Source organism: Oncorhynchus kisutch, linkage group LG9 (genome assembly GCF_002021735.2).
Source record: "Oncorhynchus kisutch isolate 150728-3 linkage group LG9, Okis_V2, whole genome shotgun sequence".
In the NCBI taxonomy this organism is placed as follows: domain Eukaryota; kingdom Metazoa; phylum Chordata; class Actinopteri; order Salmoniformes; family Salmonidae; genus Oncorhynchus; species Oncorhynchus kisutch.
Genome location: NC_034182.2, coordinates 41,261,386 through 41,288,106, shown reverse-complemented (window position 1 = coordinate 41,288,106; position 26,721 = coordinate 41,261,386). Strand labels below are relative to the sequence as shown.

The following is a 26,721-nucleotide window of genomic DNA, read 5'->3' as shown; positions in this document are numbered from 1 at the left end:
GGACATTTTTTTCCCCCTGACCTACAAATATAAGGATAGATTAATGCAATGCTTTGATTATAAAGGAGATCTTTCCACCTCTACTCTTGTCCACGGTGGTCTGCTGACCCACAACCTTCTGGCCTCCACCACTTGTGCGCTTTCAACATTCCTGCGTTGCCATGTAATGCTTACAGGACGAAGACCCGTTTTCTAAAACTGCATGTCTAAGGCTCCGGTCTGTCCATGAATTGAGGGTAAATGGTAGACACGTTCTCTGCTATTCACTTTATGTCTAATTTATTATTTGGGGTATATGGGAGGGTCACTTGTTTTTTTTGTTGTTCAAGCGTTCAAGGAGGTGTTTAGGTCAAATATATTTTGCTGAAGGGAGAGCCATCCATTGTTCTTTCTAACAGATCTGATATTCTCCATGTAACCCTTATTATAAATAGCGTTCATTCCCTAACATGAAATCAAGGCTGAAAAGATTTGGAAAAGGGTCAAACATGGATTTCTTACCACACTAGTAATTCTTTGGGAAAAGTGTGAAAGAAGACATTGTTAAATATAGATTGCTCTCTCTCTCTCTCTCTCTCTCTCTCTCTCTCTCTGTCTCTCTCTCTCTCTCTCGCTCTCTCTCTCTCTCTCTCTCGCTCTCTCTCTCTCTCTCGCTCTCTCTCTCTCTCACACACACCCTCTCTCACACTCTCTCACACACTCTCTCACACACTCTCTCACACTCTCAAGAAACTAAGAAATGACAAACTGCAAGTATCATCATTGATTTTGAGGCTGTGTGGTGTTAAATCTTGCTGACGTGTCCCCCTTGGTCTCCCGGACTAGTTCTTCAGAGGACATCTCTGCTGTCAGAGCAAACCACACAGCTCTGAGACCTGTCAAAAACAGCTGGGACATCTCCCTCCTGCCTCCACTCCCCTCTCATCCCCTTCTTCCCCCACCCCTCTCATCCCCTTCTACTTTCACCACTCTTCTCTTCTCCTTCTCCTCCCCCTTCCCAACCCCCCCAGAGGAGAAAGCTTTGATAAGGGTCTGTGTACACATCAGAAAGCAGAAGAACATTTACATTTTTATCTGCTTGAAGACCCTCCTCCTCCTCTTCCTCCTCTTCCTCCTCCCCACCCTGAATATAACACATGAAAAACATGTATCTCTTGCTGGGTGTGTCTTTCCATTTCATCTACAGTTATACTACAATAAGATGGTATGAATATGTTACACAAAGATACAACTGACAAAGACTTGGCAAAGACAAAGAATATCTTAAACCGTTGTTATACACCGAGTGTACAAAACCTGAGATAGTCTGACCAGGTGAATGCTATGATTCCTTGTTGATGTCACTCGTTAAATCCACTTCAATAGGTGTAGATGAAGGGGAGGAGACAGGTTAAGGAAGGATTTTTAAGCCTTGAGACAATTGAGACATGGATTGTGTATGTGTGCCATTCAGAGGGCAAATTTAAGATTCACCCTAAATTTCAGATTTATGTGCCTTTGAACTGGATATGGTAGCAGGTGCCAGGCGCACCAGTGTGAGTGTGACAAGAACTGCAACGCTGCTGGGTTTTTCACACTCAACAGTTTCCCCGTGTGTATCAAGAATGCTCCACCACCTAAAGGACATCCAGCCAACTTCACACAACTGTGGGAAACATTGGAGTCAACATGGGCCAGCATCCCTGTGGAACGCTTTCGACACCTTGTAGAGTCCATACCCCGACGAATTCAGGCAGTTCTGAGGGCAAAAGGGCTGCAATCAATATTAGGAAGGTGTTCTTAATTTTTTGTACACTCAGAGTATATAACTCATCATCTCTGTTTTCACTCAGAAGGGTACAGCTGTTGTTAAATGTCACACACCATAAACATTTGTGACCGACCGGCTCCATTCGGTCTTATGTAGAAAAATATGATTTTTTAAATATTTTTTACATTGGATAAAAGTAGAGACTCAGAGCTATAAAATGGTATATCATAAACTGCAGTTAACAAACAATGGGAAAGTAATTCTGCTTTGAAAATTGATACACTTATAGTATCACTTTTGAGAAAATGGCCCTTGAATGTTTTTGGCACTACTGGAGAGCTTTTCTTTGTCTACGCCCATTCAGCATCGTTCACACCCTCTGAAGCTTTAGCCCCACCCATTCAGCATCATTCACACCCTCTTTAAGGATTCACAAGTGAGGCAATGTGCTTAACAGTGAGTAGTAGTGCACGACCAAAGGTTTTCAAGACTGGTTTACTACGTCTATCAACATGTCTGTATACGGTTGTCGCAGTGACATCATGAACATTTCACTGTCATACGACGTTAAACTTGTCATTGTCGACAGCATATATGTATTTTAACACCAATAAACCCATCTATTTAAAGATGAATTTAGTAAATGTCAATCTAGCAAACCAGGCAACTAAAAACAACTCATATATCATATAGCTGACAACACCTTAACTGTAGCTAATTTGTATAAGTTATTACTGGAAAATAAACTCACAACAAGATCATTATTTACAAGTTAATGGCGAGCTAATGAGTGTGACAAAATATAAGCAGGGCATTCTACCGGAGGATTTTAGAATGTGGACACTGTCTCGTTGGCCTAACGTTATATCCTAATTTGACTTTGGTGCAGGTCATGTTGTTCCTCACATTACCGTCTTTAGTAAACACACAATATATCAAATAAAATCAAAGTTTATTTGTCACATGCACAGGATACAGAAGGTGTAAACGGAGTCTTTTGTTTAGAAATGTAGCTAGCTAGCTAAACAATGAACCATAATCCCAACTCATAATGATACTACCCTTCAATAACCTACAGGTAGCTAAAGCTAACCAAGTAGCTAGGTTCAATGTTAGCTAGCTAGCTAACATTAGGATATAACTAGCAATGCAAATGACTCTGAGATACAAATAATATAACTACACATATTGTGCGCGTAACGTTAGCTAGCCAGCCAGCCATATTCTAATCTTGACTGAATGACACCAGTTATTCCTTCATGTTATCGTATTCTAATCGGAACTGAATGAGACCAGTTGTTCCTTCACAACTTGGGTGAATACCCAGCCGGTTATGGTCATCATCAATCTAGACAAACAGAGACATGGATGATGTCTTGAGATAACTTTTTTTTTTTGTGTTTTGATTTTTTTGAATTTTACCCCTTTTTCTCCCCAATTTCATGGTATCCAATTGTTGTAGTAGCTACTATCTTGTCTCATCGCTACAACTCCCATACGGGCTCGGGAGAGACGAAGGTTGAAAGTCATGCGTCCTCCGATACACAACCCTACCAAGCCGCACTGCTTCTTAACACAGCGCGCATCCAACAACACCGTGCACCTGGCCACCTTGGTTAGCGCACACTGCGCCCAGCCTGCCACAGGAGTCGCTGGTGCACGATGAGACAAGGACACCCCTACCGACCAAGCCCTCCCTAACCCGGGCAACACTAGGCCAATTGTGCGTCGCCCCACGGACCTCCCGGTCAGTTACGACAGAGCCTGGGCGCAAACCCAGGGACTCTGATGGCACAGCTGGTGCTGCAGTACAGTGCCCTTAACCACTGCGCCACCCAGGAGGCCCTTGAGATTTTTTTATATTTTTGCCTGAAACCACACGTTAAACTCAGGGCCTCGGCCTCCCGAGTGGCGCAGCGGCCTAAGGCACGTTTGGCCCAGCGTCGTCCAGGTTAGGGGAGGGTTTGGCCCAGCGTCGTCCAGGTTAGGGGAGGGTTTGACCCAGCGTCGTCCAGGTTAGGGGAGGGTTTGGCCGTGGGGGCTTTACTTGGCTCATCGCACTCTAGTGACTCCTTGTGGCGGGCCGGTCGCCTGCAGCCTGACTTCGGTCGTCAGTGGAACGGTGTTTCCTCCGACACATTGGTGCAGCTGGCTTCTGGGTTAAGAGGGCGGGTGTTAAGAAGCGCAGCTTGGCTGGTCATGTTTCGGAGGGTGCATGACTCGACCTTTGCCTCGCCCAAGCCTGTTGTGTAGATGCAGCGATGAGACAAGATCATAATCACGAAATTGGGGAGAAACATTGGGCCTCAGGATCTCGTCACAGTATTTTTGTGCATTAAAACTGCCATCTAAAAAACGCAGTTGTGTTTGTTGTTCGTAGCTTACGGAAGAGAAATTAACATTGAATCTCTGGCAACTGCTCTGGTGGTCATTCCTGCAGCCAGCATGCTAATTGCATGCTCCCTCAAACTTGAGAAATCTGTAGCATTGTGTTGTGTGACCAAACTACACATTTTAGAGTGGCGTTTTATTGTCCCCAGCACAAATCAAATCAAAGTTTATATGTCACGTGCGCCGAATAGAACAGCCGTCATTGTAAATAAGAATTTGTTCTTAACTGCCTTGGCTAGTTAAATATAAAATAAACATGGTGGCACTATAACAACAGATTGAAAATGCAAACTTTGAAAGGTCACGCCCCTCACCCTGTGTGACAGTCCTGATATTTGGTTCCTTGGTCCCTCTCCTCACAAGGAACACATTTGTCTCAATGACCCTTAAGGTCTGACGTTACGGATTTTCCCCCATTTTGAATTTCGTGAAGAACACTTCAAATGTTACTCCTCTGGTGTAACTGTTCTCTTCTTCCTCTTCCTCCTCTGGCACCAAATGACCGGTCTGCACAAAACTTGATACATGGCATCTATGGCTCTCACAAATAAAGTTTTCCAGGCTAATGTAACGGATGTGAAACGGCTAGCTTAGTTAGCGGTGCGCGCTAAATAGCGTTTCAATCGGTGACGTGACTTTCTCGCAAGTGCCTTTGTGGAGTGATGGTTAACGATGCTTCGTGGGTGACTGTTGTTGATGTGTGCAGAGGGTCCCTGGTTTGCGCCCGTAAATCAGACGGTTATTCATATTGAAACAAAACTTGATACACGGTTTCCAAACACTGTCAAGGTTTCAACATATGCAAGAACAATCAGATCCACCACATGGTGGCGCTATAACAGGCACATATTTATATCTCTTGATCTGTTTGACTCATGTCATGGAATTTGGCACACATGCTCAGCAATGTGAGTCTAGCTAACCTGTCAAGTATGATTCAGTTTGGCCTCACGGTGGCACTGTTGGACAGGAAAAAACATTTGCGCAAGCTCATTGGCTTATTATTGTATGAACTAGAGTGTTGAGTTCTGATATTTGGCAAGTGTGGTAAGGAGTACAGAAGTAGATCATCCGATGATGATGTGTCCAATTTGTTCTGATGGTGGCACAGTGGGCCTACAGCTTGAACCCCGGCAATGCTGCTTCCAGCTTTAATTATTTTACCTATTTCCATTTGTTTTGGTGTCTTACTGTCTTTGGACTATTGTTCAACCCCTAGTACTCGTGTGTGTGTGTGTGTGTGTGTATGTGTGTGTGTATGTGTGTGTGTGTGTGTGTGTGTGTGTGTGTGTGTGTGTGTGTGTGTGTGTGTGTGTGTGTGTGTGTGTGTGTGTGTGTGTGTGTGTGTGTGTGTGTGTGTGTGTGTGTGTGTGAGAGTTTGTTCTCATGTGTGTGCATTTCTCCAAGTTTGCAAAACACAGCTAGTTAAATATGTGAATCTCGAGTTCCTACGTGTATAATTGACAGAAGTCCATGACGGTGTGCAATTTGAGTGGGTTAATGTTTAATCCTATGTCTATACATGTTAGAATATATGAGCTTGAAGCAGTCCACAACGTGAACTAACAATACTCACTGCATACTGAATAAAAGTATCAAATGATATACAATACCATGTAACAGGCCAAAGCAAATGTCAGTTGGGCTACCTTTACTGATAGGCTTCTGTGCAATACAAAATAATGAAATAACGCCGTGAACGTGTTATTGTTATGTTTTTGTTAAAAGCACGTGAATAGCTAAGCTGTCTCCTCGTTTCGAAAACATGTTGGGTCACCTGAAACACGCGTGAGAATCTAAAACGTTCGATAAACGCGTAGATTGCGCTGGAGGCTCAAATAAGTGTTCCTTTGTTGCCTTCCTAGTATGACACCTTATAAAACATTCATAAGCTCGGAGAAACGGCGCATCACACTCCCTATCCCACGCCCCATCCCAGCCCCCCCCCCCTCCTTTGAAGGAGATGGGAGAACTTTCCTCGTCAAGGTCTGCCTTGCCGTAGTGCAGTTAAATGAATAGTTATTTTCATCTCACTCCTCGGGGCGCGCAGTGGTTCTGGAAAGATTTCCTAGGAATATTGCATTCTAATGAGGAATATGTCGTCGTGTTAACGGGTTATCTAGATCTATATCCAGAACCATTTCAATATTTATCAGTTTATCTGTCAGTTGACTTTTAACATTGACTTATTTTATTAATGCCGGGAAACTAGGAAAAAGCTAGAGGTACAATAGCTTACACAGGACAGCGGTCGGCACACGGCTTGTTCTTCTGTTTTCTCCGGAGAAGGATAGAACCAAACAAAAGGCGGTCCAAGATAAAGAGATAACTGTCTCAGAATGAATAACAATACTGAGAAAGAGAACGAATCGAATGAATTCACCAGTCATGAAGAGGAGGTATGACCGTCTAATATCCTTTCGGTTTGTCACGTTGTCTGACTAGCGCATCTTCATTCTAAGGGGATTTTTTATTATTATTAGTTATTCGATACATAAGAACATTCAAATAGTTGATTCACATGTGATGCATGTGTAAACCTATTCGTTCATGATGTTTCACTTGTGGTTATTCTCAATGACAGAAGACAATGAGATATGAATACTAGTGATACTCATCTGTTAACTTTTGACCACAAATTAAAACTTTGCTGAATTAGTTTTGAAGAAAAAAAAAGTCCAACATCATGTTGTTGATGAATATGTGAGATAGATTGAGTAATGTAGGATTTACTTGATAGGGACAATTTGTGTAGGAGTAGGCATGTTCTTTCTAAGTAAGCGTATTGGCTGTCAGCTGATCTTCAGATCATCTTCAAACACTGCTGTTGCAACATGCAGGCAATATGCCTCCATACCGCATAAGCACAGAAAAGTATCCAGAACTATGTTTCAGGCTAAAAAAAGATATATCTCTGAATGCCATTGTCTCTGGTATCCATAATCTAAACACGTGAATGTACGCTGGTAAAGTTATATCTCACTAACTTGACAGTTTTTTTCTTCTATTCTTAAAATAATATGAGCTCCGTTTAGCAATATTGTATCAAATGTCCTAAATATATCTTGCTATGTAAATATGTTTGTAGCGGTATCATTTTCACGGAGTCATTTATTTTGGCAATGAAATGACGGCTTTCTAGATGACAGATGTGTTATTGCAATATGCCGCAGTCTACCCAGCCAAGTGATGTAAGAAACATATATCAGATTAAATGAGTTATTTATCTTGAAAGAATTTCATTACAGCCTAAGTATTAGTCACATATGTCTGAATAGGCAAAACAGTCGAAACTTGATGCGACCTGATATATGGACCTTGTGTTTAGACCGCTATGGGTGCAATCCAGTTTGCATCACACATATGTGGTAGGAGAAAGACATAGAGGAAAGGTATTATGGTCCTTGTGTCTCTCTCTCTTTGGTTTACTGCAATGTTCCAATAAAGTTTCCAATAAAGTCCTGAAGGTAAGTGTTCCACTATAAACCTTTCATACCTGCAGCACGTGTCACTGACACTTTGGTCCTTTTTTTGCCCCCCCCCCCCCCCCCCCCATCATAAATTTAACAGTTTAGTTCAAGTCAATCTGGGAAAATGTTATGAGTGACTACTTTAAAGACTTCTTTTCACGTCAATGATTACAACAGCACCCAAGGCCTTATAACACTCTAAATGAACCCAGCACCAAGTATTTTAACTTTGCATCTTCTCTAAAAAAAAATGTTTTTGGGGGGCAAAAAGTAAGATAGTGGATCACTGCTCCAGCTGAGGCCTCCTTCTACTTGTACAATATAAAGCAAAGCTTGGAGCGAGAGTTTATACAGACTACATTAAAGAGCACAGGAGAGTTTATACAGACTACATTAAAGAGCACAGGAGAGTTTATACAGACTACATTAAAGAGCACAGGATAGTTTATACAGACTACATTAAAGAGCACAGGAGAGTTTATACAGACTACATTAAAGAGCACAGGAGAGTTTATACAGACTACATTAAAGAGCACAGGATAGTTTATACAGACTACATTAAAGAGCACAGGAGAGTTTATACAGACTACATTAAAGAGCACAGGAGAGTTTATACAGACTACATTAAAGAGCACAGGAGAGTTTATACAGACTACATTAAAGAGCACAGGATAGTTTATACAGACTACATTAAAGAGCACAGGAGAGTTTATACAGACTACATTAAAGAGCACAGGAGAGTTTATACAGACTACATTAAAGAGCACAGGATAGTTTATACAGACTACATTAAAGAGCACAGGAGAGTTTATACAGACTACATTAAAGAGCACAGGAGAGTTTATACAGACTACATTAAAGAGCACAGGAGAGTTTATACAGACTACATTAAAGAGCACAGGAGAGTTTATACAGACTACATTAAAGAGCACAGGAGAGTTTATACAGACTACATTAAAGAGCACAGGAGAGTTTATACAGACTACATTAAAGAGCACAGGAGAGTTTATACAGACTACATTAAAGAGCACAGGATAGTTTATACAGACTACATTAAAGAGCACAGGAGAGTTTATACAGACTACATTAAAGAGCACAGGAGAGTTTATACAGACTACATTAAAGAGCACAGGAGAGTTTATACAGACTACATTAAAGAGCACAGGAGAGTTTATACAGACTACATTAAAGAGCACAGGAGAGTTTATACAGACTACATTAAAGAGCACAGGAGAGTTTAATGGGCTTGGCCATGGATATGTTTGGAAGTTTTCCAGACCACCCAAAGCCTAATATTTACTTATGTATATTGACTTCTAGTTAGACAGTGACACTTCGTATTTTGTGAGATGATATATGTCCTAATATTTGTAAATGGTTGTTCCTCATGAAGAAAACATTGTACAATCCAGCACACATGCAAGCGTGCACACACTAACGCGCAGATAATAGAGTGCTTTGATTATTGCTTTTTAAGGTTGTTTCTGTTTCAGTTAGATTATTTTTCAAAATAATCAGGGTTTTTCGATTTTAGATGACATCTTTTTTTTTACATTAAATGCGCTATGTATTATGTGGGTTGAATTCTGTAACAACACAGAATAAAACAATGAATAAAAGTCCCCATGATGCTAGTGACTGTAATGAAAGTCCCATGATGCTAGTGACTGTAATGAAAGTCCCCATGATGCTAGTGACTGTAATGAAAGTCCCATGATGCTAGTGACTGTAATGAAAGTCCCCATGATGCTAGTGACTGTAATGAAAGTCCCATGATGCTAGTGACTGTAATGAAAGTCCCATGATGCTAGTGACTGTAATGAAAGTCCCATGATGCTAGTGACTGTAATGAAAGTCCCCATGATGCTAGTGACTGTAATGAAAGTCCCCATGATGCTAGTGACTGTAATGAAAGTCCCATGATGCTAGTGACTGTAATGAAAGTCCCCATGATGCTAGTGACTGTAATGAAAGTCCCCATGATGCTAGTGACTGTAATGAAAGTCCCCATGATGCTAGTGACTGTAATGAAAGTCCCATGATGCTAGTGACTGTAATGAAAGTCCCCATGATGCTAGTGACTGTAATGAAAGTCCCCATGATGCTAGTGACTGTAATGAAAGTCCCATGATGCTAGTGACTGTAATGAAAGTCCCCATGATGCTAGTGACTGTAATGAAAGTCCCCATGATGCTAGTGACTGTAATGAAAGTCCCCATGATGCTAGTGACTGTAATGAAAGTCCCATGATGCTAGTGACTGTACATTACTGCTGATCACTTATTAACCATTATTCACATTAATTTACTTTAATAAAATATTTCAGTTGTTTATAACATTAGTTTTATTTGATGACTTTATTATTTCATTTGGGCCTCCTGAGTGGCACAGCGGTCTAAGGTACTGCATCTCAGTGCAAGAAGTGTCTTTACAGTCCTTGGTTTCGAATCCAGGCTGTATCACACCTAGTCGTGATTGGGAGTCCCATAGGGCGGCGCACAGCGTCCGGGGTTGGCCCGGTGTAGGCCTTCATTGTAAATAAGAAATTGATCTTAACTGACTTGCCTAGATAAGTAAAAGTTCAATTAAAAAAGTAATCTCATCTCCATAGAGCTGAAGTCTGACAAAATCACAATTTTTGTAGTTCTTCAAAGTAAATAAGGCCTACTACTATGACTGCTGAATACCAACTATCAATCACTTAGATCATGCATTTTCAGATAGCAGGCATAATTGAACACAGAAGGACAAGAAGACATTAAATGGATTATGGTCATTGTAGTTAATTGCCATGTTTTCTGTGCCGAACTATGTAGAATATTGGCCTGTTGAAACTACAACTCCCTACTACATCGCACAGTTCGGGCTTGATTTGATTTATCTCTGGAGACACTGTGCAATATGCGCATTGACATCACAGAAAAAAAAGAAACGAAATGGAATATAAATAATTGAACCGATGCCGGTCAATTCCTGGTTAAATATTTTTTTAGTTTTTTTTGGGACATTTCGGTTAAATCGCTCAGCACTAACAGATACAGGCCACACACTCAAACACAGATCAACTAATAGAGACACAAACACACACACACACACACAAACACACACACACACACAGACTTTGCTTCGAGCTGAAAAACATTTGAATCATTTCAAAGAAATATACTTTCTAGTGTGTATGACTGGCAGCTTTTCCTGCTTGTTCACTAATCTCTAAATAAGTTCCCACTGGGCACCGATGTCACTGTAACATCTATTCCACATTGTTTCCACGTCATTTCATTGATTCAACCAGTGTGTGCCCGGTGGATAGGTACCACTGCTTGCAAAGTCGGTATGTGTAGGTATGAGTTATTTTATTCCTAGACTGACACATTACATTTGGAAGTTGCTCAAATACGGATCTTACACGTTTCCTACAATCTGGGAACATTCACAGAACCAATTTTGGTTTGCTGGGAAAACACTGTCCTCTCGTCAAAAACAAGTAATATAGGGTGTCAGTTTATTGTTCAACAACACCACACAGTAACACTAGGTCATCATGGTAAAAGCGTCAAAGTTCAACTACTAATTCTGGCATCTTCCTCAAAAACAGTTGAAGTAGCAATCACCTGTGCAATTCAGTGCAGTATACACCTGCTTCATTGTTCTTACACACACACACACCGTGTTCACTGTAAACTAGTGTCACTTTGAGACTTGACTGGTGCTGGATTATATTCTGTCAACATTCTGTTGATATTCTGTTGATATTCTGTCAACATTCTGTTGATATTCTGTTGATATTCTCTCAACATTCTGTTGATATTCTCTCAACATTCTGTTGATATTCTGTTGATATTCTGTCAACATTCTGTTGATATTCTGTCAACATTCTGTTGATACTCTGTTGATATTCTGTTGATATACTGTTGATTTTCTGTTGATGACACAATCATTATTGAATGATTCATATATTAGTTGAATTTGTGTTTCAGTACGTGACTAGAACCCGGTACTGTAGCACTCCCCAATCACCAGTACAGGTGATCATTGCTGTAGGCAATGTGAAATAAATTATTATTGTAACTGTGGATTATATGAGGTCAGGATTGACCAGCAGTCTTGGTTACCATTCAAGACGCTCTCAAAACATAGTGAATAGCAAAAAAAGTGAAGCGAGACAATGCTTTCTCTAGAACAAAGAAATTGAAGAATTTGCATACATTTCCTGTAGGAGTTTTAGATAAATGTCTCCTTCACCTCTAACCTTCATGCTCGCCTGCACAACCTCCACCCCTCAGCCACATCTCCATATCTCCACATTCCTCCACCCCTCTGCCACATCTCCATATCTCCACATTCCTCCACCCCTCTGTGACATCTCCATATCTCCACATTCCTCAATACATCCACACTCATCTCATCCTCAACCTGGCAATCTGACCTCACTTTAAAACAAGCATTTCATTTGGAACAAAGTGTTCCCTTACTGTTGAGGCTAATGTTGCATTGTGCCTTTTGAAGGCTTCATTACAAGGCTTATCAAGTGACCGATTCCTATTTGATCTTAGCCATTACAATTGTATCAATATATTATTGTTATTCATTTATTGATTGAAACCTTTATTTACACAGGTTAGTCTCACTGAGATGACGTGTTAGAACAGAGCCATAGGTTTATGTGGACATCTGTGTTGTGATTGGTCAAGAACTTACAATAAATCCGAAGAGCTTGGCAGAGATTTGCACTTTAACTACAGTCCAACAGATGCAACCATCCCTCCCTGGAGCCTAATTGAATTGTGCAGGCCCGTTTTTTTGTCTATCTACGTCCTCTTCAAATGGCAGGTCATGTGGCCAGGTTGACCTTTTCAGAGACATCTTAGCAGGGCGTTATGCAGTGGGAAAATGATGAAGGAGGAAGATGAGTGAAGATGAGTGAAGCCACGATGTTCCCTGTGTGTGTGTGTGTGTGTGTGTGTGGTGGTGGTGGTGGTGGTGGTGGTGGTGGTGGTGGTGGTGGTGGGGGGGGTTCTGTTTGTGAAAAGGGCACACAGATACATTAACAAACTATGACGTGGAACATATCAGGAGGGGGGGGATACTGGAGCCATAATCTGGTTATGATAGGGTGCGCACACACACACACACACACACACACACTACCTTCCTCCCCACCCGATGGGTTGAGTTTATTTATAAAAGCGCTAGGGGAATTGTTATCTTATCTTGGACATTTGTCAGCTGTGTGACAAGAGGTATTTGAAAACACAACAAGGCTTAGTGTCAACAACTGCTGGTTCGACTGTGAAATGTGACGCTGGGAGGAAGAAAGAAAAAAAAGAAGTGTTTAGAATTGTACAGAAGTCTTCAAAACCATTTGAGAATACTCCAGTGAAAGGAGAAAAGAAGCAGCCGTTGTGTGAATACACTGATCATCTTGGTTTAAAAAAAAAAAACTCATTGCTGACTTAAGGTCCATTCATGTCTTATGATGCTGTGTGATCATTGACAGATAGTAGTGTTGGAAGACGTGCCAGCCTTTCTGAAATACGTCTGGCGGTTTGGTTTGTTTTGTCATGCTGTGTCTATGTGCTTATTCTGTCACCTGCACTTAGTCTCTCTCACTCACATACTATAATTAACCACATCTATCTTAACACCCCCCCCCCACTCCTTCTCTCCCTCACTATCCCTTTTTCACTCATGCACTCACTAACTCCTGGCATTATAATGACACTCAGTGGCACCAACCACCATGTTAGTCTCTCTCTCATTCAACTACCAACCATCACTTTAGTCTCTCTCTCATTCAACTACCAACCATCACTTTAGTCTCTTTCTTATTCAACTACCAACCATCACCTTAGTCTCTCTCTCATTCAACTACCAACCATCATCTTCGTCTCTCTCTCTCGATCCAACTCCCCTCCTTCCTCTCTCTCCATTTTCTCTATAACCCATACCTCCCCATATCCCAGCAGGCTAGCTCTCTATTGGCGTATATCATAATGTGAAAGCATGACCCTGAGATGACCCTGAGATGACCCTCAGCGTTTAACAGATGACCCTGAGTGTTTAACAGATGACTCTCAGCATTTAGCAGATTACCCTGAGATGACCCTCAGCGTTTAACAGATGACTCTCAGCATTTAGCAGATGGCCCTGAGATGACCCTCAGCATTTAACAGATGACCCTCAGCGTTTAGCAGATGACCCTGAGTGTTTAACAGATGACTCTCAGCATTTAGCAGATGACCCTGAGATGACCCTCAGCATTTAACAGATGACCCTCAGCATTTAGCAGATGACCCTGAGTGTTTAACAGATGACTCTCAGCATTTAGCAGATGACCCTGAGATGACCCTCAGCATTTAACAGATGACCCTCAGCATTTAGCAGATGACCCTGAGATGACCCTCAGTGTTTAACAGATGACTCTCAGCATTTAGCAGATGACCCTGAGTGTTTAACAGATGACTCTCAGCATTTAGCAGATGACCCTGAGATGACCCTCAGCGTTTAACAGATGACTACCGACTGCTGACTGCTGACTACCGACTACTGACTGCTGACTACTGACTACCGACTACTGACTGCTGACTACTGACTGCTGACTACTGACTGCTGACTACTGACTGCTGACTACTGACTACTGACTGCTGACTGCTGACTACTGACTGCTGACTACTGACTGCTGACTACTGACTGCTGACTACTGACTACTGACTGCTGACTACTGACTGCTGACTACTGACTGCTGACTACTGACTGCTGACTACTGACTGCTGACTACTGACTACTGACTGCTGACTGCTGACTACTGACTGCTGACTACTGACTACTGACTGCTGACTACTGACTACTGACTGCTGACTACTGACTACTGACTACTGACTACTGACTACTGACTACTGACTGCTGACTACTGACTGCTCAGCTGAAAGCCATGAGTCTTTAGCCAGCATGCCAGCCATGCCAACCAGGGTTAGGCTCTCCATCATTGGATGAAGTGGATGCCTTACCATCAGGGGTTAAATTGGTTTGTTTTAGAAATAGTTGATTTTTTAAAGGGTCATTTTCTTCTGTAACTGGATGTTTTAAGCTTAAAGAAAAGTGACTCAGTTTCTGTCCAGTTTAACTCATGCTTTTACCCACTTCAAAACAAAAAAGACCAAGGTTGGGGGATCAGTAACAAAGGGATTCGTGGGAAAGGCTCAATTAGCCAGTTCTAATTATTGTCTTTGGAATGCTGTTAAGTCAGCCTATGGAGACGGTCTTATCACAGAGAGGGGGGAGGGTCTTATCACAGAGAGGGGGGAGGGTCTTATCACAGAGAGGGGGGAGGGTCTTATCACAGAGAGGGGGGAGGGTCTTACCACAGAGAGGGGGGAGGGTCTTATCACAGAGAGGGGGGAGGGTCTTATCACAGAGAGGGGGGAGGGTCTTACCACAGAGAGGGGGGAGGGTCTTACCACAGAGAGGGGGGAGGGTCTTATCACAGAGAGGGGGGAGGGTCTTATCACAGAGAGGGGGGAGGGTCTTACCACAGAGAGGGGGGAGGGTCTTACCACAGAGAGGGGGGAGGGTCTTATCACAGAGAGGGGGGAGGGTCTTATCACAGAGAGGGGGGAGGGTCTTACCACAGAGAGGGGGGAGGGTCTTATCACAGAGAGGGGGGAGGGTCTTATCACAGAGAGGGGGGAGGGTCTTATCACAGAGAGGGGGGAGGGTCTTACCACAGAGAGGGGGGAGGGTCTTATCACAGAGAGGGGGGAGGGTCTTATCACAGAGAGGGGGGAGGGTCTTATCACAGAGAGGGGGGAGGGTCTTACCACAGAGAGGGGGGAGGGTCTTATCACAGAGAGGGGACGGGTCTTACCACAGAGAGGGGTGAGGGTCTTATCACAGAGAGGGGGGAGGGTCTTATCACAGAGAGGGGGGAGCGTCTTACCACAGAGAGGGGGGAGGGTCTTATCACAGAGTGGGGACGGGTCTTACCACAGAGAGGGGGGAGGGTCTTACCACAGAGAGGGGGGAGGGTCTTACCACAGAGAGGGGGGAGGGTCTTACCACAGAGAGGGGGGAGGGTCTTACCACAGAGAGGGGGGAGGTTCTTATCACAGAGAGGGGGGAGGGTCTTATCACAGAGAGGGGACGGGTCTTACCACAGAGAGGAGGAAGTGTATAGGGAGAGGAAATAGCTATTTAGCATACTGAGGCAGCTGTAAATGTAGCCCAAAAACAGACAATCTACTTGACAGTCTGTGAAAATATCCTTCCTGTTGACGTGTTAAAATACCCCTCGCAGCCTGTCTCTGGGTTCAAGATGAACGGCGGTTGATTGACAGGAAATGAAGAAACCTAAAGGCTTAGGACGGGGTTCAGTTTAAATGAGAGGAAGACAAGGAGAACACAACACCTAAAGACAGCTCTTTATTTGCTCTGTTTTCAATCATTTGTTTATACGTTTTTTGGCTTCAGTCACTTGTTTAATAAACAAAAGTATATTTTGTTTTAACGTGTTCTGGCTTCAGTCACTTGCCTTAACATTGACAGACCTTTGAGAGGCAGTGATCGGTGGTTCAAACCCCTTTCTTGGTTTTAGTGTATTTGACCTCTCAGTTAACCCATGACCCAAACACTAACCTTGCTATGACCTCTGATCTTGAATGGGGAACTTGACCTTTTGTTTTCACCCTGACTCATGCAGGATTAACAACAGCCTTAGATGGATTCATCCATTTTGGGTCGTTTGACACTTAGAAGGCCTTCAGTTTCTCTTAACCATAAAAAAAACTATAAGCATGAAGGAGACTGACAATAACAGAGAACAGTGACAAAAATATCTTTCCATTTCACATGTGTATTAATACACACTTGCACATTTGTGAAATAGGACAAATTTATACACACACACAAATCAGACCTCACAATGCCAAGACCAAACTCCAGGGCCAGATCTCTCCCTACCACACCTGAGTCCTCTATCTACGGAACTTGGCTCCGACACAAATAATATTCATCCCACTCACACTCCGAGGTCATGTCTCTCATTTTAAACAGAAACGGGTGGTCAAAAAAAAGCACATGAACTCGAACTCAGAACACCTACCTGAAGCCATGCATCTCTGACTTGAAGAAAGGACGCATTCCATACATTAGAAATCATCGATTTATGAATATTATAATTGCTTATGAAACAATCAATTGTGACATAGATATAGTTGTATGAATTTTATGATCAGACAGATCATTTAATAATTATACAAAAAAAAATCTAACTCAGAATAAAAGTCTTTATCTAAGTCTGTACAGATGGTTCTTTATTTTTCTGTTCATCAGTAGCTCTTTACAATTGTCACAAATTTGTTATTATTAATGAATTAATATATATATATTTTTTTTTTATTTCACCTTTATTTAACCAGGTAGGCTAGTTGAGAACATGTTCTCATTTGCAACTGCGACCTGGCCAAGATAAAGCATAGCAGTGTGAACAGACAACACAGAGTTACACATGGAGTAAACAATAACCGTTATAATGGGTGAGAAATATCTTTCCCTTTCTACAGACTCAAACTGTTTTGTTACTGAAATGGTTTATACTGTAAGCGTCGATATATTGGTAGCTAATCAGGTTATATGTTTTTAGAGTATGGTGACTTTGGCTTCGGTTGTTATTGATTCTGAAAACAGCCTTCATTTTGTGTGAAAGGTGTTACTTATGGCCATTGTTTTGGAAATGGTTTGACATCTCCTCAGTTAGAGCTACAGTTGGAGTTGATGACTTTGTTCTAGAGTCAGGGTGGAAATGGTCAGGGTGGAAATGGTTTGACATCTCCTCAGTTAGAGCTACAGTTGGAGTTGATGACTTTGTTCTAGAGTCAGGGTGGAAATGGTCAGGGTGGAAATGGTCAGGGTGGAAATGGTCAGGGTGGAAATGGTTTGACATCTCCTCAGTTAGAGCTACAGTTGGAGTTGATGACTTTGTTCTAGTAGTCACAATACAATTTTTAGAGTCTTTAGGTGGCTCTGGGACCCCCAATAGTTGTCTTTGGCCATCGCAGTTGAGGTGATGACTTCATTCACAGGCAATGGCATCATAGAGGGCTGATTAGAGGTGCATTCCTCCCGCGGGACACACAGCAACGGTGGCCTTAATAGGATCTGATGTTTTTGGCCCCGGTGCGCACCGAGCTTTGCTAACTGTTGCCAGGTAACGGCACTGTGTGCACTTTGTGAAGTTCTCAGCTGGCTGGTGGTGGGTCTGCTGTTTTTGATTGAAGTACACTCAGCGGGTTGGTGTGCATGAGAGCACCATAAATGGTCAATGATTCCAAGCCAGAAACAGGGCACCTCAGCACTATGGGAATGCAGGTGGAAAACTCACAGTGACTCAGGAGAATGTTCTAAAACATGGCTTAAATCAATTAAATGCCCAGTGCAGTCAAAATTCAGTATTTTTTTTTTGGTATTGTTTGTTTTTGTATCATATTGTACAGCAGCTGATAATACGACCACTATATACATGTGAAAAAAATGAAACAGTTTTATTATAGGGTAGCCTAGTGGTTAGAGTGTTGGACTAGTAACCAGAAGGTTGTAAGTTCAAACCCCTGAGCTGACAAGTAACAAATCTGTCGTTCTGCCCCTGAACAGGCAGTTAACCCACTGTTCCTAGGCCGTCATTGAAAGTAAAAATGCTTTCTTTTAACTGACTTGCCTAGTTAAATAAAGGTTAAATAAAAGCCTTGCTGTCCCTTTGGATCAAACAAGGTCAATCACTCTAAACACAGTAGAATTAGTACTCCTTCCACACCGAAATAGCAGACATTGATCTAGGATTTGAATTTCATCTAGCTGATTTCAAGCAGAGGCTACCAGTTACCAATTTTTTCTTAACTGACTGCCTCATTAAACAAATTTTAAATTTTAAAAAATATTTGCGGGTTAAAAATACAATCTACATAGGACCTTCTAATCAGCCTGTTTGCATTGGCGGGAGTTTAGGTTTGCCTGGTGACATCACCAGACGGTAAATGGGTTAATAGACTAATAAGAAAGAGAGTTCCAAACCTCTCTGCCTAAAACAGCTACTATTCACTTTTCCCTTCCCTCACTCAGACCACTCCCAGACAGTCGTAGCAACATTTTGCTTGAGAAATAGTGTTTTGCTAAAAATTTGAATGGAAAACTATTACAGTAGGGTAGTTACTTGCTACCCAGAAATGATTTGATATTGCTATAAAAAAAACACTGCATATGTCCTGCATCATGTCATATACTTTCATCATATTTAATTTTATTCTCCAGAACCACTGAGTCTGGTTGAGTGCAGCTATAGGCTTCTAATCAGTTTACTGCATAGTAAAAGTGTAATATCTCACCTCACTGGACACAGTAGGACACCTGTCTACACCCATGTCTTTTCGTAGTAGTCTGGGAGAAGCAAAAAAAAAATATATAACTAGTCGATAGCAGATGTGTGTGGAGAACTGTTAACACATTTGACCTTCATCTAACATCTGACAGTGTCTGACAGCACCACAATACCACATGCGTTCCAGCATATATCATGCAAAACAATAACTAACGTCATACTAATAACGCAGTAGAGCATGGTCCAACTCAGATATGGAATGTCCAATTGTTCTGACTGTATAGTGGACTCAATGTTGGGAGTCCTCGTCTTGACACGTCCAGAGTGTTTCAGTAGCCTTATAATAGACTGGTTAGGGATTAAGGCCACAGCAGGACAGTTCAGTAACCTAGTAATTGAGTTGTTAGGAATTAAACCCACAGCAGGACAGTTCAGTAACCTAGTAATGGAGTTGTTAGGAATTAAGTCCACAGCAGGACAGTTCAGTAACCTAGTAATGGAGTTGTTAGGGTTTTAACCCACAGCGTGACAGTTCAGTAACCTAGTAATGGAGTTGTTAGGGTTTAAACCCACAGCGGGACAGTTCAGTAACCTAATAATGGAGTTGTTAGGGTTTAAACCCACAGCAGGACAGTTCAGTAACCTAGTAATGGAGTTGTTAGGAATTAAACCCACAGCAGGACAGTTCAGTAACTTAATAATGGAGTTGTTAGAAATTAAACCCACAGCAGGACAGTTCAGTAACCTAGTAATGGAGTTGTTAGGAATTAAACCCACAGCAGGACAGTTCAGTAACCTAATAATGGAGTTGTTAGGAATTAAGTCCACAGCAGGACAGTTCAGTAACCTAATAATGGAGTTGTTAGGGTTTTAACCCACAGAAGGACAGTTCAGTAACCTAGTAATGGAGTTGTTAGTAATTAAGTCCACAGCAGGACAGTTCAGTAACCTAGTAATGGAGTTGTTAGGGTTTTAACCCACAGCGTGACAGTTCAGTAACCTAGTAATGGAGTTGTTAGGGTTTAAACCCACAGCGGGACAGTTCAGTAACCTAATAATGGAGTTGTTAGGGTTTAAACCCACAGCAGGACAGTTCAGTAACCTAGTAATGGAGTTGTTAGGAATTAAACCCACAGCAGGACAGTTCAGTAACTTAATAATGGAGTTGTTAGAAATTAAACCCACAGCAGGACAGTTCAGTAACCTAGTAATGGAGTTGTTAGGAATGAAACCCACAGCAGGACAGTTCAGTAACCTAATAATGGAGTTGTTAGGAATTAAGTCCACAGCAGGACAGTCCAGTAACCTAATAATGGAGTTGTTAGGGTTTTAACCCACAGAAGGACAGTTCAGTAACCTAGTAATGGAGTTGTTAGTAATTAAGTCCACAGCAGGACAGTTCAGTAACCTAGTAATGGATTTGTTAGGGTTTTAACCCACAGCGTGACAGTTCAGTAACCTAGTAATGGAGTTGTAAGGGTTTAAACCCACAGCGGGACAGTTCAGTAACCTAATAATGGAGTTGTTAGGGTTTTAACCCACAGCAGGACAGTTCAGTAACCTAGTAATGGAGTTGTTAGGAATTAAACCCACAGCAGGACAGTTCAGTAACTTAATAATGGAGTTGTTAGAAATTAAACCCACAGCAGGACAGTTCAGTAACCTAGTAATGGAGTTGTTAGGAATTAAACCCACAGCAGGACAGTTCAGTAACCTAATAATGGAGTTGTTAGGAATTAAACCCACAGCAGGACAGTTCAGTAACCTAATAATGGAGTTGTTAGGGTTTAAACGCACAGCAGCACAGTTCAGTAACCTAGTAATGGAGTTGTTAGGGTTTAAACCCACAGCAGGACAGTTCAGTAATCTAGTAAGGGGGTTGTTAGGGTTTAAACCCACAGCAGGACAGGTCAGTAATCTAGTAATTTAGTTGTTAGGGTTTAAACCCACAGCAGGACAGTTCAGTAATCTAGTAAGGGGGTTGTTAGGGTTTAAACCCACAGCACGACAGTTCAATAACCTAGTAATGGAGTTGTTAGGGTTTAAACCCACAGCGGGACAGTTGAGTAACCTAATAACGGAGTTGTTATGGTTTAAATCCACAGCAGGACAGTTCAGTAACCTAATAATGGAGTTGTTAGGAATTAAACCCACAGCAGGACAGTTCAGTAACCTAGTAATGGAGTTGTTAGGAATTAAACCCACAGCAGGACAGTTCAGTAACCTAATAATGGAGTTGTTAGGGTTTAAACCCACAGCAGGACAGTTCAGTAACCTAGTAATGGAGTTGTTAGGAATTAAACCCACAGCAGGACAGTTCAGTAACATAGTAATGGAGTTGTTAGGGACTGAACCCACAGCGTGACAGTTCAGTAACCTAGTAATGGAGTTGTTAGGCTTTAAACACACAGCAGGAGAGTTCAGTAATCTAGTAAGGGGGTTGTTAGGGTTTAAACCCACAGCGTGACAGTTCAATAATCTAGGAAGGGGGTTGTTAGGGTTTAAACCCACAGTAGGACAGTTCAATAACCTAGTAATGGAGTTGTTAGGAATTAAGTCCACAGCAGGACAGTTCAGTAACCTAATAATGGAGTTGTTAGGGTTTTAACCCACAGAAGGACAGTTCAGTAACCTAGTAATGGAGTTGTTAGGAATTAAACCCACAGCAGGACAGTTCAGTAACATAGTAATGGAGTTGTTAGGGGCTGAACCCACAGCGTGACAGTTCAGTAACCTAGTAATGGAGTTGTTAGGGTGTAACCCCACAGCAGGATAGTTCAGTAACCTAGTAATGCAGTTGTTAGGGATTAAACCCACAGCAGGACAGTTCAGTAATCTAGTAAGGGGGTTGTTAGGGTTTAAACCCACAGCAGTACAGTTCAGTAATCTAGTAAGGGGGTTGTTAGGGTTTAAACCCACAGCAGGACAGTTCAGTAATCTAGTAAGGGGGTTGTTAGGGTTTAAACCCACAGCGTGAGAGTTCAATAACCTAGTAATGGAGTTGTTAGGGTTTAAACCCACAGCAGGACAGTTCAGTAACCTTTCTCAGTTGATGAGAATGAACACATGATAAAAGACCATAAATTGTCACCCCGAAACAGTTAGATGAAAATAGGTTCAAATAATTCAACTGAACTTTTCGATTGTCTTGAAAATGTGCCAAACTCTCAGTTTTGCCTCACCACAGTAATTAGGCACCTGAGTAGACTTTTAATCAGATCTCCTCTACCCTTATATTTTTTTTCATATTTTTTTTACTCTTCTACTTTTTCACTCATTGTTTTACAGTCCTTACTGGCTGTCAGCAACTGCCTTGATGTTCTAGTGCAGCTATGACACACAATCTGCCGTTGACAGACACCAGTGACAGATCTGTAGAGTTGGCTTGACTCAGATAAGATAAAAGCTAAGGTGAGAAAGTCATCGAGGTTGAATTAGCCAGCTGGCGGTTCGGCTTGCCAGCTCTGGAGTTGCTAGGCTTCTCTGTTTGTTTCGGTGCAGTTTTGGCATCGGCTTGGGGGTTTCACGTTGCTTTGGATGGATGTTTTACCACTTCATCTGTTCACTTCCTGTTGTGCTAAATGGTGAGTTGTGAAATCCACACTCCTCTGAATTTCTACATGGCTAAATTCAGATCTACTTAGACAGCTTTAACTTAGAATCCACGGTCTTAAACTAAAGGCCTGCGTGCCGAATTCGGCCCCCAAGCTGACATTAATGTGGCATGTGGTAGTCTTAGTAGATGCGTCCGGCGGTTGCAAAAAAATGTTTAATCAAATTATTATTTTAATTTGGAAAGTTATCTTTTCTAGCAAATTAATCAGGGATGTCAATGATGTCATATACATAGTAAGTATTCACATGAGGCCTGGTAGAAGTAGGCCGTCATTGTAAATAGGAATTTGTTCTTTAACTGACTTGCCTAGTTAAATAAAGGTTTGATTGCACATTCGTTGACACTGGACTAAATGTGTATGCGTTCTTAGCTTGGACATTGACGACAAAAAAACTAACATTTTACTTTGCTAGTTGAATATACTGCCAGTTCGCAGTTGTAAATGAGAACTTGTTCTCAACTAGCCTACCTGGTTAAATAAAGGCGAAATAAAATAAAATAAAAAACCTCCTATTCTTCCCCTTGTAGGGACACAATTCTTCACGTTCATGTCCTTCATCATTGTACAAATGGAGAGCCCTGGTTTTCAATTCACTGCACAAGAGTTTTTAGATCATAGATATCCTATCCCTGCTAAGCTTTACTATAACCCTCCTTGTTCTATATGTTGAATACTATCATAGCATCAAATAGAGTCTACACTCAGGCCACCCCTAAATCTGTTTTAGTGACATCACTTCCTGGTTGTAAAGTGGTTTTCTGTTTAACGAGAGGTCATGTAACAAATGACAAAATCTCTGTTACAACCAGGTTAAATACGTCTTTTTCATGACGACAATGTATTTATCTGGTGACAAAAAAAAAGACCATGACGTCATTGCGACCAGTTTTGCCCCACCGGGTTACTTCCTGTGTGCTGTAACCAATCCCGTTCCTGAACCTATCTTTGAGCCTATCAATTCCCAGAGCATGACTGTATGAGAAAGAAGCCTCATCATTCTCATGTCGTTTTTTTTCTTCTTCACAGATCAACCTCTTGCTAGAGAAAAACCAGGATCAGAATTCTTCATGTCATTCTAATCTGACATATACAGTGGGGCAAAAAAGTATTTAGTCAGCCACCAATTGTGCAAGTTCTCCCACTTAGAAAGATGAGAGAGGCCTGTAATTTTCATCATAGGTACACTTCAACTATGACAGACAAAATGAGGGGAAAAAATACAGAAAATCACATTAGGATTTTTAATTAATTTATTTGCAAATTATGGTGGAAAATAAGTATTTGGTCAATAACAAAAGTTTATCTCAATACTTTGTCATTGCCAACAAAGGGTATATAACAGAGGTCAAACGTTTTCTGTAAGTCTTCACAAGGTTTTCACACACTCTTGCTAGAGAAAAACCAGGATCAGAATTCTTCATGTCATTCTAATCTGACATATATATACGTCATAATGCAGCACGTTCTCCTCTTGCTCACATCTCCCAAGTTGAAAGTTCAAACGTAAAACAGAAGGTAGAAACTGCCAGGGGAGGACGGCCATAAAACTCAGTGGGCCGTAGATTACATAGAGAAACGTAGTATGCTTACAAAGGAAAGTGTACGTTGTGGAGGGAGGGAGGGAGGGAGGGAGGGAGGGAGGGAGGGAGGGAGGGAGGGAGGGAGGGAGGGAGGGAGGGAGGGATGATGGAGTTAAGTGATGCTTGTATCGGTTGTGTGTATTATATTTCAAAGGTTTTTTACCTTGGCTTCAAGTGTATTTCACATACTTGTAACGTAAATTACTGAATTACTGAGCTTATCAGACCATTTCAGACTCCATTTCTCTGTTTCAATGTCCTACATCATCTGTCAGGTACGGTAGCTATTTATAATCACTGAAGGTTAATGAAAAATACATGAACGTCTCTCTCTCTCTTTCTCTCTCTCTCTCTCTCTCTCTCTCTCTCTCTCTCTCTCTCTCTCTCTCTCTCTCTCTCTCTTTCTCTTTCTCTTTCTTTCCCTCTCTCTCTCTCTCTCTCTCTCTCTCTCTCTCTCTCTCTCTCTCTCTCTCTCTCTCTCCCTCTCTCTCTCTCTCCTCCTCATCTCCTCCTCTTTAGGTCCGCACGTTATTTGTCAGTGGACTACCTCTGGATATAAAGCCGCGGGAGCTGTATCTCCTGTTCAGACCATTTAAGGTGTGTGCACGCGTTAACATGGATGATATGAAACAATTGATAAGGCCTCTGTTCAAACAGGCCTCCATTAGTGACGAGGAAATAAATGGCAATGGAAAACTGCCTGCATTCCTCAACCTGGAATACAATCAAAACTAAACCTGTAATCATATGGAAGGGGGGGGGGGGGGGAATACCAGGTGTCTCCAAAAAAAAAGTAGTTTTGAGAGAATAACACATGGTCAGTGCAGATACAGAACATAAACAAGCATTTTCATGGCACAGGAACTATGCATGTTGCTACCAAGTGTAATAACACCACAGATCCATCTGATACAGCGCTTTGGTCATGCACTGGGTGTGTACATTGAGAGGGTGTATCATGTAAGTGTTTAAAAAGCAGTACATTTTGGCTAATCAGGTACATTTTCAAGGGGGCCTCAACATATGTTTTTTTTTCTTTCTTTCTCACGACTAACCAACGACCAGTAACACCAACACGCTTAGGCATTTATGAGACTTTGAGTCAAAATATGTAAATGAATAAACATTTAACACATTCACAATGTTTTTATTAACACCGTATGTCAAGTCAAATTAATGTTACATGTGACATCATCAGTTGAACCAAAATTTGAATTTGATTTGATTTGATCATTGTCATGTTGAATACTATCATGGCATCAAATAGAGTCTATACTGTCATGTTGAATGCTATCATAGCATCAAATAGAGTCTATACTGTCATGTTGAATACTATCATGGCATCAAATAGAGTCTATACTGTCATGTTGAATGCTATCATAGCATCAAATAGAGTCTATACTGTCATGTTGAAGACTATCATGGCATCAAATAGAGTCTATACTGTCATGTTGAATACTATCATAGCATCAAATAGAGTCTATACTGTCATGTTGAAGACTATCATGGCATCAAATAGAGTCTATACTGTCATGTTGAAGACTATCATGGCATCAAATAGAGTCTATACTGTCATGTTGAAGACTATCATAGCATCAAATAGAGTCTATATTGTCATGTTGAATGCTCTCATGGCATCAAATAGAGTCTATACTGTCATGTTGAATACTATCATGGCATCAAATAGAGTCTATACTGTCATGTTGAATACTATCATGGCATCAAATAGAGTCTATACTGTCATGTTGAAGACTATCATGGCATCAAATAGAGTCTATACTATACTGTCATGTTGAATACTATCATGGCATCAAATAGAGTCTATACTGTCATGTTGAATACTATCATGGCAGCAAATAGAGTCTATACTATACTGTCATGTTGAATACTATCATGGCATCAAATAGAGTCTATACTATACTGTCATGTTGAATACTATCATGGCATCAAATAGAGTCTATACTGTCATGTTGAATACTATCATGGCATCAAATAGAGTCTATACTGTCATGTTGAAGACTATCATAGCATCAAATAGAGTCTATACTGTCATGTTGAATACTATCATGGCATCAAATTGAGTCTATACTGTCATGTTGAAGACTATCATGGCATCAAATAGAGTCTATACTATACTGTCATGTTGAATACTATCATGGCATCAAATAGAGTCTATACTGTCATGTTGAATACTATCATGGCATCAAATAGAGTCTATACTGTCATGTTGAAGACTATCATGGCATCAAATTGAGTCTATACTGTCATGTTGAATACTATCATGGCATCAAATAGAGTCTATACTATACTGTCATGTTGAATACTATCATGGCATCAAATAGAGTCTATACTGTCATGTTGAAGACTATCATGGCATCAAATAGAGTCTATACTGTCATGTTGAATACTATCATGGCATCAAATAGAGTCTATACTGTCATGTTGAAGACTATCATGGCATCAAATAGAGTCTATACTATACTGTCATGTTGAATACTATCATGGCATCAAATAGAGTCTATACTGTCATGTTGAATACTATCAT

General features: G+C 41.3%; 1 protein-coding gene across 3 annotated transcripts in view; it reads left to right on the top strand.

The window, feature by feature from the left end:
* The first annotated feature begins 6,134 nt into the window (after positions 1 to 6,134).
* The window catches only part of LOC109878502 (RNA-binding protein with multiple splicing), a 68,531-nt gene continuing 47,944 nt past the window's right edge, over positions 6,135 to 26,721 (top strand). For 2 of the 3 annotated variants that reach the window (XM_031832606.1, XM_031832605.1), the window contains exons 1-2: positions 6,135 to 6,540; positions 24,696 to 24,773. In XM_031832606.1, coding sequence (XP_031688466.1) covers positions 6,481 to 6,540; positions 24,696 to 24,773 — 138 coding nt within the window. In that variant the 5' untranslated portion in view covers positions 6,135 to 6,480. The remainder of the gene's footprint in view (positions 6,541 to 24,695; positions 24,774 to 26,721) is intronic. The other variant, XM_031832604.1, reaches the window with a different exon arrangement.